The following is a 16,451-nucleotide window of genomic DNA, read 5'->3' as shown; positions in this document are numbered from 1 at the left end:
CTTCATTATTTTCCAAAAAGGTATTCCCAACAAGAACTATCTTTCCTGTAGTTACATTGTCAATATGATGCTCTAACCCAGGGCTGAAGGCTCATACCGAGATGGGCTGGACAGACGGATGTGATGTGTGTCCGTCATTTACAAATCTCTGGCTGGTTTGTGTTGATCATCCGTTTATGTTGCATCGTGCTCTAAAGCTCTGTTTTTACCATACATTTGTTTTTCTGCTCATTCTGCCCATGCTCTGCAGATGCTGGATGCCAGGAGAACCAAGGTTTGTCCCTATGTTTGCACCACGTGTTGCGTGCACAACATAGAGTCACCTTCAGTGTGGCGTGTATTTTTACCTTCAATCCCTTTGCGCAATTACAACCTCCTCTCCTGTGAACCTCTGTAAAGGAAGCGAACTCCTCTTGAACCCTCGTATGTTGCCCTATGAAACTTCCAAGAATGATCCGAATCCGAGTGTGTCCGGTGCTCCTTCCCCCTGCAGTACCACAAACCCTTAACCTCAGACTTCAAGTGGGTTTAACGATCTGCTTCCTCTCCTCTAAATCCTGATTGGGCAATTTTCTAAACATAGATTGAGCTCTGTGGAGTCAATCTGTGACAGAAACTCTGCTCCCCTTACAGTGTTCCCAAAAGCCCAGGACCAACACCCCTGCACATAAAGAGTGTGTGTTTTTGAAATATTCATCCTGCACACTCGCAATCAATTAGGCATCTAAAATGTTTGAATCCATTTCAATCAACGCTAATGGCTCAATAAAAGCTCCATCGGCATTCCGTATCTGCCTAAATGCCGCTCGGATAGCCCCTTTTTATTGCAACCAGATGCCACCTCTGACATTTTAATCGCAGGGCGTCTCAAGCTGTCTGTCAGAGAGCAAAGATCTCTGCTGCACTGCAGGGAGGCTTCAGCGAGGTCTTCAGCTGTGATAGTCACGTTAACAACCTCGTTCATTCCCTCTAAAGCAGAGCAATCTACCCACGGATGAATTGGTTTGACATCTTTGAATCGTACTGGGACTCAAATGTGATTCTTGTTCCTGAATGAAAAAACATACAAACATGAAATAAGCACTATTGCCAGCAGTTTTGACCATATTAATTCTCTTCAGTCTATTTGCTCGTGACAATTGGTAAGTTCCTCCTGTTTGACTTTTCAACAGAACTTTTTAGACAGCCATTTTAGAAATGTGTTAATATGCGTCGACCCTCGCGTGCATCTCTGTGTGTTGTCATGAAAAACTTTTGTGTTGATTCCTGAAATGATCGTCAGTAATCGCAGAGTCTTTCTTCCAGCATCTCCAGATGACCATCCAGGCCCTTCAGGACGAGCTGCGCACACAACGAGACCTGAACCACCTGCTGCAGCAGGAGGGCGGCAACCGCTCCGCTTCGGACCACTACACCACCATCGAGCTGACGGAGGAGAACTTCCGTCGGCTGCAGGCCGAACACGACAGGCAGGCCAAGGAGCTCTTCCTGCTGAGGAAGACACTGGAGGAGATGGAGCTTAGGATCGAGACCCAGAAACAGACACTCGGAGCCAGGGACGAGTCCATTAAGAAGCTGCTGGAGATGCTGCAGAGCAAAGGGCTGCCATCGGGGTCGGGAAGGGTGTCCGAGGAGGAGGAGCAGGAGAGAGCGAGGCGTATCGCTGAGGCGGAGGCCCAGCTCGGACACCTGGAGGTTATTCTGGATCAAAAGGACAAAGAGAACTTACATCTTCGAGAGGTAATCTATGACCAGGGGAGTGTTGATATCAATTAGATTAAGTGGATTCACTGTGTGAGGATAAAAATGGAGAGTTATTTTTGTTTGTTGTCACTAGAGGGCAGTGACAATTCTCCCATAATAAACAGGCTCTATAGTACAGCTCACATTGTAGGATGTCAATTATATAATGGAGGAAGGGAAAACTTCAGAGCAAATTAGCTTCATTGAACACTTTTACAAAATTGAAATGCATCTTATGGGGTTTGAATTTGTGTTTTTACTATTTTAGTCATGCTATCTAGCTTTTGGTAGAGGTAACCATGTATTCTGCTGTTTGCTGCCTCAAGAAGTTGTTTTTTTCTAAAAGGAACTACACAGAAGAAATCAGCTGCATCAGGACCCAAGCAAAACCAAGGCCCTGCAGACCATCATCGAGATGAAAGTAAGACCCTGACTCATAATATACAGCTGAGTGTAACCACAGCAGTGGTCACCATTAGAAAAATACACTTTAAATATCCTCAAAATAACACCAGGGTAATTAATACATTTGTCGTTTTAACCAACTGAATGAATGTTCCACTAACAAGGGCTGTATACAAACCAACCAGCTAGCTATGAATGGCCTATCTAACGCCAGATGTTATAAGACAGATGTTTCTTTTATATGGCGTTGTGTTGTATAAACTGCGGCATGTCTAAACACATATGGTGTTCTACACAATCTATTGTTGTTGTATGGTTATCAGCAGCTGAGTCAATAGTCGGCACACGTCTCTCTATCTCTCTCTCACATGCAACCGGACACACTGTGTATGTGCTCACTGGGCAGTTGCGCAAACATCAACAATCAATATTACTGTTCAACATTACAGCTGCCGTTGCTGAAGAGGTGCAGCAGCCAGCCGTGCCGAGCTGCATCACACTTGTTTTATGACAGTTAATGGCATATTTAATGTGAACAACTAAGACTACAGGTCTATAAATTCAGCTATATCTTTTGCAGACTAGCATTGTTGAAGGTATTAAAAGGGCATCCTAGATTTGAATAATTCACTTTAAATAGTGGAACAAGGAGAGAAAGAATATGTATGTAATGTTTGACGTGGCTTTAAAGCTTCAGGGGAAACTTAAGGGACGTCTCATGTTACATTGAAAATATTTAAAGATAGGCTGCAATTTTCGAGACCCCACCCATCAACATCCAATGTGATTTAAGCTCAGGCAAATACCGTTTGACTTTCATGTTGCATTATTTCAAACTGATGATTCTGTAATATGCAAATACGTGACATGCAAATGGGATTTTATAAACACTTGTTATGTGGTTGAGCTGTACTCGTGTCGTACTGCTGTAGACTCCACCAGCCTCACTGCAGAGGCCTGACATCACTTCCTCAAAATAAATCATGACATCATTGCTGAGCTTACACAGCCCCGCTCACTTGGCTGGATCGGCACTGTGCAGGCCTCAGCCTTCACCCAACGCGGTCATGTGACATCTCTGTTCTGGGACTCTGTTGATTTGCATTCAGAGCGAGGGAAGACCCGCCTCCTCCTCCTTCTCCTCCTGTAGATAGACACCGCACCTTAGATGTGCAGGAAGACCCCCGCACATCTCCCCTCTTCTCACTCCCACTGCTGTGTTGGGGCTGAAGCTAAAGCACGAAAAATCCTCCCTGCCCGTCTCCCCTTCATCCCTCCCTCTCTCTCCTCCTCACTCACCAGAGACAGTGCACGGTATATAGCCTGCCTGCTGCTACCATGGAAACAGGTGTGGTTGTTTATGACAGCGAGAGGCCAGTATGCAGGGAGATGGATGGGAACAGAGATACACAGTGGCAGGGAGAGAGAGATAAAGAGCAAGATTCACTGACCAGGTCGATGTACCAGTGATTACATGTGGATGGAATAAAATCTCCCTCCTTTGAAGGTACGGTGTCTATCTATTGACGCAATGTTCATTGATGTTTGTCTCGTAAGAGAGAGACTGAGGTGAGATGCAGCGGTAGCGAGAAGTGGATGTACATGTGCGGTGTTCATGCATTAACCCCTCAGATCCTTCGCGAGAGTCCATCGCTCCTCATTACAGTACATTTCCCGCGACTGACCCCGCTAACAGCCACAAGTTCAAAAGTTAATAACCACCGGGATGAACGAAGGAGAGACACAAAAAGAGGGAAAAGAAACAAGGTTGCTCTGAGCTCTGCTGGCGAGGGAGATGGACCATGGCTAATCGTAAAGACGTTGTATTATTTATTTAAAAAGCCGTGAAGCTAAAGCTGCACTCACAGTCGCAGACAGTCCGGATCCTGGATTCTGCATTCATCTGCAAGCAACTCGGGCTACTTTTCTTCCTCTCCCCTGGCACGTTTCTCTCCAGTCCAGGCTGATCTCTCATTGCCGGATGTCTGCTCAATATTTCTCAATGGTGATTACTCATTTGTGCGGCTGCAAGGAGCTGGGTAGAAAGCTTTTGATGTCAGATACTGCAGTTGCTCTCTTGTTCTCATTTCCTCTTTTTCCTCTTTTCCTCTTTTTTTTGTCAGTTTCTTTCTGTCATTTCTGGACTCAGTTTTACTTGCTCTTGCATAAAACTGAAAAAAAGACATGCCAGTCTGCTTTTTGAGGTGTGTCTCCTCTGCATGTTTGTGTGCAGGACACCAAAATTGCCTCTCTGGAGCGCAACATTCGAGATCTGGAGGATGAGATTCAAATGCTGAAGGCAAACGGCTTACTGAACACAGAAGACAGAGAAGAGGAGATCAAGCAGATGGAGGTCTACAAGAACCACTCGAAGTTCATGAAGACCAAGGTAAATACCGTCCGGCTGTGCATGAAATGCAGATCTTGTTGAAGAACTAACACGATTGAGTCGTTCGGGACACAGAGAGAGAGAGCTGTGCAGATATATGAGAATGCTAAATTAAGCTGATGAGTCTGTCTCTGCTTCAGCATTTAGTGTCATCAGCAAAGTGCCCTGTTGGCAACTATCTGAGTGAGGCTTCTTTGCCAATGTTTTTTTTTTTTTTTTAGTTCAATGGCAGAATACACAAAAAGGCTAAATCACAATAAAATTGCTGAAATACTTGTAATTTGTTCCTTACATACGTATAAAAGATGGTTACTTTATTGTGCCCACATACAATTGTGACTTACATTACGTTTGAAGAGTGAACGCCTAGTAAATGATGGATTAGCTTTTATTGAATGGACTTCACCTGCTTTTGTACATGATGACTTTGTTAGTTAGAGCTACACTGTGAACACGCGGCGGAGCTCTCCGAGGCTCGTCTGTCTCTGCAAAGCTTTGAATGCGTGTTTACATGCCGCTCCTCTCGTTAGCCGACCGCGTGTAGACCTGCCACAGTTCTTTACTCCTTTTCATCAATGATGAATTGAGATGATGTATAATACATGAAGAATGCAGGAGAGTCAGTCCTAAATGCATATTTAATGGTGAAGTGCGTTGATGAAAATAGTCATACTGTGTAGCTGTAGTTGTTTCCCCCCATGTTGTCGAACACGCGCGCACATGTGATGGTATAACAATGCTCATGTAAATGGTTGTCTAACATGTCTGTAGATTGACCAGCTGAAGCAGGAGTTGTCAAAGAAGGAGTCTGAACTGCTGGCTCTGCAGACAAAACTAGAGACCCTCAACAACCAGAACTCAGACTGCAAACAGCATATCGAGGTGCTGAAAGAGTCTCTCACTGCCAAGGAGCAACGTGCTGCCATCCTGCAAACAGAGGTAATGGTCAAAAACATGCATTTGTTGGTTGTCAAGCAGTAAATAAACCATAAACAATGCAATGCCCCACAAAATCATTTTCATACTCAAAGCAAATCTGAGCAAATAATAGGCTCGTCCTGCGGCTTATTACAGCATATCATATCAGCAATGTATTTACTTACTGTGGCACCACCAAAGAAACGTAATGCGCAGTAAACTGTTCCAGGACATACAATACACACAATATATCAAACAACTACACCGTATTATGGTACTGTAACTGTAATGTCCAAACTGAAGATCATCACCACACTAATGAATACCTGCTCATCACTCATGTTGCTTCGCAATTACATGTTTAATGCGTAATGTAAGTTTAATTGTTAATAATTGTTTAATGGAAGCAGGTTCACTGCTTGGACTGGCTCTTTTTATTCTATTAGGGGAGTAATTGGTTGAGTTGGTCTTAGATAACCACGGTTTCTTCAGTCTTTTCTTTTTTCATGCCGTCAGACTCATTTTTGCTTTTGATCAGATTGCTTGTTGGAAGATTTTTAGTGTCATTGTGTGATTCTTTGTGGATGAACTGAGTTTTACTCTGCTGACTAAATCAACTCATCAATTAAGTCAACACGCATTGCAGGTATAACACAGTGTTAGTCAAGTAAGAATGTCTTAGGTGGAGGACTCACTACAGTGTTCTTGGCTGTGACTTACATCAGGTTGATGCTCTACGTCTGCGTCTGGAGGAGAAAGAGTCCTTCCTGAACAAGAAAACCAAGCAGCTGCAGGACCTGACGGAGGAGAAGGGCACTCTTGCCGGAGAAATCAGGGACATGAAGGACATGCTGGAGGTCAAAGAAAGAAAGATCAATGTCCTGCAGAAGAAGGTGATAATCAGAGTCAAAGGAAGCCTTTTTATTTTGTGAGTGAGAATGCAGACCGAGGAAAATATATTAAAATACTTCTCCAAACCATTTCCTTACCACATTATAGTTATATTGTTTATACTCTAGATGTAGTTTGAAATGAATGATGAGCGTAACGAGTTGTTGGGTTCGACTCTCGACTAAACGAGCCACTCAGTGAAAACACAGAGCAGTGCGTTCTCTCTCCATTTAGAGTATCCGTTTCTCTCAGGGGGGACGCGTCCATAGAAAGACAAGCTAGGAGATATTTCTGCCTCACTGACTCTTGTATGTGTGTGCTATAAATACCCTCATAGTGTTACTCTCATCCTTAGCTGCTCACCCATTCCCTTTGCTTACTTTTCCCTCCTCTCTTCTTCTATCACACCTCTTCCTCCTCGTCCATCTTTCTCTACAATCATATAATACGAAATGTCAGATCAGTAAACATCACAATGTCTAACATCCTAATTCACAATTCTTACTCGATCCCATGTGCCAGCTTGGTTCATATTCTGTTCTTTATTCTGCCTCTCAAACTCTCCTTAAAGAATTCTTATCAGTTTTTGATGTAGTTCTTGAAACTGCTTTCGAGTCGAGCTTTTAAACAAAAATTAAAATCCTTTTCTGGTTTTGAGATCAGGCCATTTACCTCTGAAATGCTTTTTTATTTACTCTCCCCTGTAACACCACCATCCTCCCCACTCCTCCCCTTCCTTGCTGTGTCAGATTGAGAACCTGCAGGAGCAACTGCGGGACAAAGACAAGCAGCTGGGTAACCTGAAGGACAGAGTCAAGTCTCTGCAGACTGACTCTAGTAACACAGACACTGCCCTGGCCACCCTGGAGGAGGCGCTGTCAGAGAAGGTACAGCGCTGCACGTTAGCATTAGCTCTAGTAGTAGCATGCAATGGGTGTTCCAGGTTGTGGATGTGCACATAAGTTGGTGTCCGTCCTGCTGACTGGAATTGGGTTTGATTTTAAGGAGAGTATCTTTTTTGATTTTTGACTCTCCTCAAATTATCAGCAAGAAAGCAAATGAAAATATTGCACGCTCATACTGAATATTGAGAGTATTGCTCACGTTCACCAAGAGTCTACGTCTCAGTCTGAGTCTGAATTGTGTCTTTAGAGTGTTTTTTAAGTGTAACTCCCTTCATTATGTGTTTGCACGCGTGTGCACGTTAGGAGAGGATCATAGAGCGCTTAAAGGACCAAAGGGAGCGGGAAGACAGAGAGCGCCTGGATGAAGTGGACTCGTACAAGAAGGAGAACAAGGATCTGAAGGAGAAGGTCAACAGCCTGCAGATAGAATTAACAGAGAAGGAGGTCAGCAAGTATGCATGGAGCAAAGAGAATTGTGTGTCTACATGGCTGCATATTGTAGTCTTGCTGTGCCCTGATATGTTTCTCTTCTCGGCTGTGCTGTACAGTATATTCTGTCTGCAGGATTGTACATACTGTGTCAGCTTGGCCTACTTAGACCTACTTTGAACCTGTGTTAACTGTCTTTCCACCTTCAGTCCAGTCTTATCGATTTAAAGGAACACGCTTCATCGATCGCATCCTCTGGCCTCAAGAAGGATTCAAAGCTCAAGTCACTGGAGATTGCCATCGAGCAGAAAAAAGAGGAGTGTAGTAAGTTGGAGACGCAGTTGCAGAAGGTATGTGTGCGTTGTAATACTTGACTAAGATACCAGTTGAAAAGGGAAAAATCTGCAGTGGTAATTTAGGCCAAACTCAACAAACAGTTCAATAGAGCTCATCTGTAAACATCATACCATGGCAGTTTATCGTAGTAGACCTATTCTGTGTTGCCAACTTAAATTTTACCCTTTAGTTTTGTGAGAGCACAGGCATTTAACAGGACAGAGTCACATAACACAAAAACTGATCCAAAAACGTAAATTTCCCTTATATATATAAAACAGTTAATTAGAATAACGGGCCGCTGCAGGGAACAGAGCGGTCCATGAAATACCCTCCCCAGCCTGCTACTGCTCCATAATCCACAGACTACCCCCGTGTGTGATCCTCTGCATTTGTCCGTGACGTGTTGCCCTTAACCTGTAACAACATGTGCTGTTCTGAGACTACGTCACTGCTCTGTCATACATGTGTTGTAACATGTCTGATCCTGCTGTTGTCTCCTCTGGCTCAGACTAAATCCTAACACTTACTCTCCCGCCCTAACCCTCCTTTCCTCAACTCCTCCGTTTGCAATGTAGCAAGCTGAGCAGCTATTCAGTCACATGAACAATCCTGTAAGTCCCTCTCTTGCGCTCTCTGAGGCACATATTGAAAGCATGAGGACCAACGATGACGTATTTTAAACATGCTGTATGGTGATCATGTTAGCTTCAAGAATAGGTTCTGCTTTCACCCACCGAGCCACCAAGATGCACGTTGACCATCTCACTGTACTTCTATATTGAGCTCAGAGTCCTGTGCAACATACTCATTCTGCAGAGTACGTATTTTGCCTTTTTCAAAAGGTTTATTTAGAATTCCCTTTCAGGTCAAATTGAAGTTTAGTTACAAGGGATGTAGTTTTAATCTGATGTTTACATTTGGTATTTTTCTAGTAAAACAGGTTATGCCTCAACTATCCTTAATTTTATACATAAGATTACAATATATTATAGAAACAGGATGAATGAATATAGAAACAAATTAGAAAAATAAAATAATAAAAGAGGAGTACAAATCTGAAACAATCATTAAAATGTCATCTTTAACATCATTCATTCATCAATGTCCACAGTCTAATTTATAGGTCCATTTTAACATACTTCCACATTAATAAGTGGGTCTGAAATAACTTGATGTTATTATTATAATTGATGATTTTAATGTACTTTTTTATTTGAATAATTGAGAAAAATCTCCCACAAACTAAATCCTAACATTGCTCCTCATGCTTAAAATATGAGACTTACTGTTAGCCGACAGATTAATTTGGTCCCTGTTGCTTCTGTTTCTCCATCCTTTTGACTGAAAATCTCTAAGACTGTGCAGCTTCGTTGGGTTTGCATGACGACGTAGTCGATCTTGTTGCATGTTGTCTCTGTCGGTGTCGCCGCGCTTTTCTCTCGTGTCTGTGGTGCGGTTAGCTGAGGTATCCGTCGTGGTTGGAGATCTCTGCAGTGTTTTGCTGGATGCTCTCTGGCTCTGTATAACTCTTTTGCAACCTGTGTTGACATGTGTGGCTGCATATCGTCTCAAGGGTGATGTCTACCACTGTATTGTTCTCCATGGAGAGTTACAAACTGCAACAACGGTGAAAACAGTCCATATTGATCAGGCGGTAAAGCTCCCATCATTTGACAGACAACCAAAAAGACAGGCTCATAATTTAACATTTCACAGCAACTGATTTTTTGACTATTTTTGGATCGTTAACAGGCTGAATTCTCAAACACACAGATACACAGTCCCACAGTCTGCCCACTGACCAAGTGTGCAAAGTGACTGAGAGTCTCAGAGGGCTGTTAAATGGAGGTAAATAATAGCTCTGTTAAGGCTAATGAGCCAGCAGCAGTATTAACGCCCTTTGTTCACAACATTTGACTTATTCAGACAGAGAGAGAGCAAAGGGAGTTGTTAATATAAGACAGTGATGGACTGCAGTGTACTATGTGTACTTCTCTGCAGTAAAACATTCTGTGCTGTACCGCATGTTTTTGCGGATGTTATAACGTTAACTGAGTGTATCTTTGGGTCTTTCCCTGGCACGTGGATGCAGAAGGCCCACGAGGTGGAGCAGCACTCGGGTCCTAGAGGGAACCCAGAGTACGTGGACCGCGTGAAGCTGCTGGAGAAGGATGTGAGCTACTACAAGGACGAATCCAACAAGGCTCAGACGGAGGTGGAGAGACTCCTGGACATCCTGCGAGAGGTTGAGACTGAGAAGAATGACAAGGATAAGAAGATTGCAGAGTTGGAAAGGTAAATAAATCTGACGGTCTGAACTTGACTTAGTGAAGTAATTATAGACGTCTTTAAATCTTCACCTGCAAGATGACGATTTCCATATCGTTACTCTTAATGTGTTATTCTTGAACTCTTACTTCTATGGCCAACGGAGAATCCAACACACAGAGACAAGTCTCTGTTGGAGCTCATGAGTCTCATTAGTTTATCTGTTGTTGTTGATGTTGATGACAATGGGTGGCACTGGGCAGTAGGATGGCGCACGTGTAATGGGGAAAGGATTTAGGGAGGAGGTGTGTGTCGGTGTCAGGTGATGCACTCGGAAGGAGAATGTGTTTTTTACCAGAGCAAAAAGACTCCACGTCATTTCCTTGCTGGTATGTACAAGTGTGAGTTTGTGAGTTTGTTTGATCACAGCGCCTTGCACTGGATTCAGTCCCTGGCTTTTGTAATACCCTCAGAAATACACAAATACACCTTTCCTTGGATGCATGTTGAGATACACGAGGAGGCTCCTTGTTTAAGTCGTGGTGCTTCGTTAGATGTGATATTGGGAGTCCCTCTGTGACCACACAAATAATCGGCGCCTAGCTCAGCCCGCCCCTCCGTCGCGTCCGGAGTCTCTTTGCTGAATGCAGCTTTTGGTTTTGGTTTGGTTGATGGGGGAGAGCACCATCGTTATCCTGGACTAATGAGACAAAGACGGGTAAAATGCATGCAGACAACACTTGCCTGCCAATCACAGCCCCTGGTCCCTGTCACAAAACCAGTTATGGTGTTCCTCCCCAGCAAGTGGTAGGGGCCATTTCATTTATTTGTCATGCTGATTTATTCGTGGTGTTTGATTAATTGGGTGTTCTTGTCCCTTTTTTGCCATCTTTCCCACGTTTTTCTGTCCCTTACCTCTGTCCACCTTCCGTTTCATGCCCACCCGTCTCTCTCTTCCCCGTCCGCCATTGATCATTTGTCAACTTTTTCAAATCTGATTCTTTTTTTGTTGTTGTTGCCGTCTCTTCTCCATCACCTATGCAACTCCGCCTCTTTCCCATTATGCCCCCCTGAAACCAGCCCCCCTCCCTCTGCCCCTCGTCCCATCCCTCGTCCCGGTGGCAGAGCTCCCCCTGACCCGCTCCCTTCTGTTTCCGCTGCCCCCCAGCAGATAGGGGGCATGGTGTGGGATTTCCTGGGAAAGTGAGTGCTCTGCCCTGGCACCTCAGTCTCCGACTGCTGCATCTGGTTTCACCCGCGTGCCTCGGTCTGCCTGCTGTCTGAAGTATTGTCATATCTCTGTTTCCGAGTGACACGCCATGTTTGTTTGTTTTTTGTCTGTATTGCTTTACTCGCACACATGATTCAACTGTTTGCTTGTGTTTCTGTAGCATGTGTTTGCTCAGGGAAATGGGATTTGAGAGGTTATAGATCAGACTCTGTGAGAGAGTTCATGCTGCATGTTTATTTTTTCAAGGCGCATGTGGCAACCAGCGTTTACAAGCCATCTTTGTCTGCCCTGATGATAGAAAGGGGAATTACGACAAATCACATTACACCAAATTAAAGCACCACATCAAAATTGTACAAATGAAGGTTAATATGATAACTCTCCCTCAGTGGCCTTTGTTAATATATATATAACACACATACGTAAACTAAAGCACTTACAGACATACACATACAATTTTTGCGGTGATGCCTGTCTGTTGCAGAGTCGTCCTCCTGCCATGAGCACACTTCCCCTGCTCATTCCATCCAACCATCTGCCCGCCTCTCCCTTTGTTACCCTCCCCCTTTTGCAACCCCAACCCCCCTCTTATCCTATCAGTAACATCCCCTGACAGCCCCTGTTTCTTCCAGTGGTCTTTCAGCATCCTGCTCTCCCTCCTAACCTGCCCCGTGTGCAGCTTGCTCAACCGGATACTAAAAGAAATGATCAGCTCCTTTTCTTGGCCCAACTACAGTTGGCTTCCCCTCCTTGGCTTCCCCTCCTTTCGCTCGGCACGCATGTCTGCCTCTCCCAGGCTCGGCAGCGGATGCACATTGTTCTATGTTTTCAGGGAAGGTGCATCCTGCGTTTGCCGTGTCAGGCTCCACAGCAGCGGCTGATACAGGTGCCTCTGTGATCGCCCATGTTGTTTGACAATAAACACGCTGTGGTCTCCTCGGGGTCCTCTGTATTCATTTTTAATTTTTTTTTTTTTGTTTGATTTTTTACATTCTGGTTCTAATGTCTCTTTTTTTTACTTTTTCCTTTGTGTGCTCTCGTTTGCTGCTTCGAATGTCTCCTCCACTTGTCCCGTCACCCCCTCTCTTCTATCTCTTCCTCTCTCCTGCAGTTTAGCTCCCAGGTAAGTAATGCCCCTCCCTCCCCATCGTGCTTCCACCTCTACCCATATCATCCTCTGGTTGGACACTTTGGTGTTTAAACCTGGGATTAATCTCAGACATGTCATATAACATCAAGCTATAAATTCATCTGTGCTGCTCAATGTCTTTTTACTGTCCTGGTGATCTCATGATTGGTACCATTTTGAAACAAAATTCCTTCAAAATGCATCAGACATGATTTTCCATTACTCTGTTCTTGTTTCATTTGTTTGTTATATTTTGAATATTATTTTTATTTATTGGGATCTACTTTTTTTTACCCTACACAGAAATGTATATACTACTTAACATTAGACGGCCTGTTTTGCTTTTCTTAGTTGATAAAGGCTACAGCAACTACAGAATGCAATTCAGAAAAATGATTGGCATGAAAATGCTATATTTTTGTGTTTTTTACAGACAAGGAGGCAAAGACTTGACAAAGAAGGGTCCAAACATCAAACTGGGACCACAAGGGGACAAGAAAGGATTAGGACAAGACCCGCGTAAAGACAGTTCCATGGAGAGTGGCCACCACTTAAAGGTGCAGATTTACTTTTGAATAAATACACTCAGTTGTAGCTTTTATAAAGGTAGGATTTATTTTAAGACTGTGTTAGACTGCATTAGTTTAAACTCATTTCTATGTGTCTCGATGGTGCATTTGTCATGCATTCCCATCTACTGCAGTTGGAGGAGCTGATGAACACATTGGAGAGGACGAGGCAGGAGCTGGATTCCACCAAGCAGCGTCTCTCCTCCACACAGCAGTCGCTGCAGGAGAGGGACGGTCACCTCACCAACATGAGACAGGAGCGCAGGAAACAGCTGGAGGAGATACTGGAGATGAAGTTAGTGTCATCATTTCATGTCTGCCTCACAAAGACAGACCGTTATTTCACCTCTCTAGGTGTGTTTCTGGCAAAGAAGCGAAGCTTGAGCTAAGCTTCCCGGCTGCTGGCTGTAACTTCTTATTGTATTTATTTTTTGCAATAAAGAGACAGACATTCGCGCAGTATTACAGTTATCTGAGCAGAGTAAGTGTATAAATGTCTTACCACTCTATCTCATATAGAGAAGTGACAAATGTGTCAGGGAGGCTAATTTCACTGCGTCATTACCAGGAGTACAAAGCAATCCGATTTCTTTGTGACTGGACTTGTCATTCATTGATCATCGCCTGACTCCTCAAACTGGATGAACATGGACACGCTTGCCATTACATTGAATTGAGACAGTTTGGGGGTTTAAAAAGTGTAACGGGATGTCTAACTAATATACCATTTCCTTAATGGGCTTTCTATTTCGTTTATGTAAGTTCTGATGCATAATGTTTTCATTCTAAAGGCAACAAGCTCTGCTGGCAGCCATCAGTGAGAAAGATGCTAACATTGCCTTGCTGGAACTGTCCGCGTCCAATAAAAAGAAGACCCAGGATGAGGTGCTGTCCCTCAAGAGGGAGCGGGACAAACTGATGCACCAGCTCAAACAACACGTTAGTACTGCAGCACAATGTCAAGGAAAACTATGTCGGTACAGTAGCCGGTTGCCAAGGCAACATTAATACAAATAAAAAATACAGCGAGCGGTGCACACACATTGCCACTGATCCTCTTAGCTAACATCTATGTAGGAAACATCTATGTAATTGTTTCCTTCATAAATTGATAAAAGTTGGTTGTTGATCTGCATGCTGCTAATTTTTATTCTACTTAAAGTGACTAGGGGGCTGCTTTTGTAAATAATTAATTCTTAATATGAAATTAACTTTTAGTAAAGATGCAGAGAGATACTTAGACAAATAAATCATAAAAATGTATACATACAGTAAAATGCATTAGCAAGGCGAAATGTAGGTTAAACAGCCTCTTTAACAAACTAACATTAGACTGGAATGAGATTCAATTTACTCATAAGAGAGACTGAGAATTGTCTCCGTGGTAAATACTATAGCGTTATGAACGCCCTTTAAACTACAGCTTTTCATTTTCTAACACTTACATACATTAAAACATTTAAGTTAGTGAGCTTCTGAGCAGCAGGGAGCTGGACTTTGTTTGCTTTGGACAGGACAGGACTGGATGTTTCTCATCGTCTTCAATCGTCATCGTAAACTAAGCAAATCGGTTGCAGCGTGTAGCTTCTTATTTAGTCTATAAGTAGAAGAAGTATTAATCTTCACATCAGCAAGAATGATATTCAGCCAATTGTCCTGAAATAAGTGTATTTTCTGAACTACAACACAAAGACCTTGAAAATATCTATAGTGATGCATCAGCTGAAGGTGGAGAAAGACAAGGAAGATTTAAGCCTCAGTGTCGGTTCCATGGTTATTGCACTGGATTGTTTTTATGCCACATATACTGAAAATATGTGCTTTGTCCAGCCATTTGATGTGCATTGGGAGGCAGCCGTGTGTTATTTTGAAGAGGTGCCGGTCATCATACACTAATCAGTTTCCTCTCATCTTATCTCTTATAGACACAAAGCAGAATGAAGCTGATCGCCGACAACTACGAAGATGAGCAGTATCATGCACACGGCCCTCATCAACCCCCGACTCAGCCCCCCCACGTCCAGCCTCAGCCCCAACCGCAGTACCCCCACGCTCCCCATGCTCCTCCCCACGCTCCTCATGCTCCTCATGCTCCTCCCCACGCTCCTCATGCCCAGCAGACTCCATATCCCCACACGATGCACCCACAGCACCCACAGCACCCACAGGCCCCACAACAGCACCCACAACAGCACCCACAACAGCACCCGCAACAGCACCTACAACAGCAGCAGCCACAGCCCCAGTACACTCACCCCCCTCACACACAGCACCCTCAGCAGCACCCTCAGCACCCACAACCACCTCCCCAGCACCAACAGCACCCACGCAACCCGCAGCCCCAACACCCTCAACAACAGCACCCACATGGCCCTCCTCAACAAGGACCCCACCCCCAGCATCCACATCCCCAGCACCCACAACACCCGCAGCACCCTCAGCATCCACATGGCCCTCCTCAACAAGGACCCCACCCTCAGCACCCACATCCCCAACACCCACAACACCCTCAGCACCCTCACCACGCCCAGCATCCACGTCACCCGTCGCCCCATCATCGGGGAGGGCCGGCCCGAGGACCCCCGCATGCTGGTCACCGCCCTGCCCCGGACCAGGTTAGATGTAATTAGGGTAATCATTTAAAAAAATTGGCATCAATGTTCATCTTCAGTAGAACAGTAAATACTTTACTACACACATTAACCGATTATTATTATCTGATGATTACTTGTTTTTTCTCTCACATCGCCTGCTGTCTTCTGATCAGCGCTTACTCCCGTTTCTGTTTGCTTTCTTCTCTTCATGCATATCGATGATGTTGGCCTGTGACTTTCCCAGGACGACGACGAGGGCATTTGGGCATAATCCGTGCTGTGAAAAACCAAAGCTCTTTTATTGTTTTTGAGGGGTGAGACACGTTTAAGATATTCCTACCTAATGTGTCTTCTGTCTGTGCTTATAAACGTCTGCGTGACGTCTTGACTTTTCTCTCGCATTCAGATCATTCAGTCACTACTGGAGGAGCACAGCCATGCCACGATGTTGAAACACTACCCAACCAAACATTCATTACGTCCACTCAATAAACGCTCCGCACTGGGACCTTTCTTTATTTTCCGGGTAAGAGGAGGGGCCACTCGGGTGTGCAGGTCATGCAGGGGAACTGACAGCTTAGCAGGTAATTTTAAACATTTGGTATCCAAAGATATTATAGAACCTCGAATAATTGTATAGT

General features: G+C 44.2%; 1 protein-coding gene across 10 annotated transcripts in view; it reads left to right on the top strand.

Moving 5' to 3' along the window:
* Positions 1-16,451, top strand: part of erc2 (ELKS/RAB6-interacting/CAST family member 2) — a 29,503-nt gene that overhangs the window by 9,500 nt on the left and 3,552 nt on the right. For 3 of the 10 annotated variants that reach the window (XM_078091950.1, XM_078091951.1, XM_078091952.1), the window contains exons 3-20: positions 251-274; positions 1,306-1,740; positions 2,090-2,164; positions 4,382-4,537; positions 5,309-5,476; positions 6,181-6,348; positions 7,096-7,233; positions 7,555-7,695; positions 7,890-8,030; positions 8,595-8,630; positions 10,112-10,314; positions 11,368-11,490; positions 13,081-13,204; positions 13,351-13,511; positions 14,008-14,155; positions 15,142-15,831; positions 16,055-16,124; positions 16,217-16,394. In XM_078091950.1, coding sequence (XP_077948076.1) covers positions 251-274; positions 1,306-1,740; positions 2,090-2,164; positions 4,382-4,537; positions 5,309-5,476; positions 6,181-6,348; positions 7,096-7,233; positions 7,555-7,695; positions 7,890-8,030; positions 8,595-8,630; positions 10,112-10,314; positions 11,368-11,490; positions 13,081-13,204; positions 13,351-13,511; positions 14,008-14,155; positions 15,142-15,831; positions 16,055-16,081 — 2,958 coding nt within the window. In that variant the 3' untranslated portion in view covers positions 16,082-16,124; positions 16,217-16,394. The remainder of the gene's footprint in view (positions 1-250; positions 275-1,305; positions 1,741-2,089; positions 2,165-4,381; positions 4,538-5,308; positions 5,477-6,180; positions 6,349-7,095; positions 7,234-7,554; positions 7,696-7,889; positions 8,031-8,594; positions 8,631-10,111; positions 10,315-11,367; positions 11,491-13,080; positions 13,205-13,350; positions 13,512-14,007; positions 14,156-15,141; positions 15,832-16,054; positions 16,125-16,216; positions 16,395-16,451) is intronic. The other 7 variants (XM_078091954.1, XM_078091955.1, XM_078091953.1 and 4 more) reach the window with 6 other exon arrangements.

The sequence above is a fragment of the Gasterosteus aculeatus genome, chromosome 17 (assembly GCF_964276395.1).
Source record: "Gasterosteus aculeatus chromosome 17, fGasAcu3.hap1.1, whole genome shotgun sequence".
Taxonomy (NCBI): Eukaryota; Metazoa; Chordata; class Actinopteri; order Perciformes; family Gasterosteidae; genus Gasterosteus; species Gasterosteus aculeatus.
The sequence above is the reverse complement of the archived record's forward strand: the minus strand, read 5'-3'. Positions and strand labels throughout refer to the sequence as shown.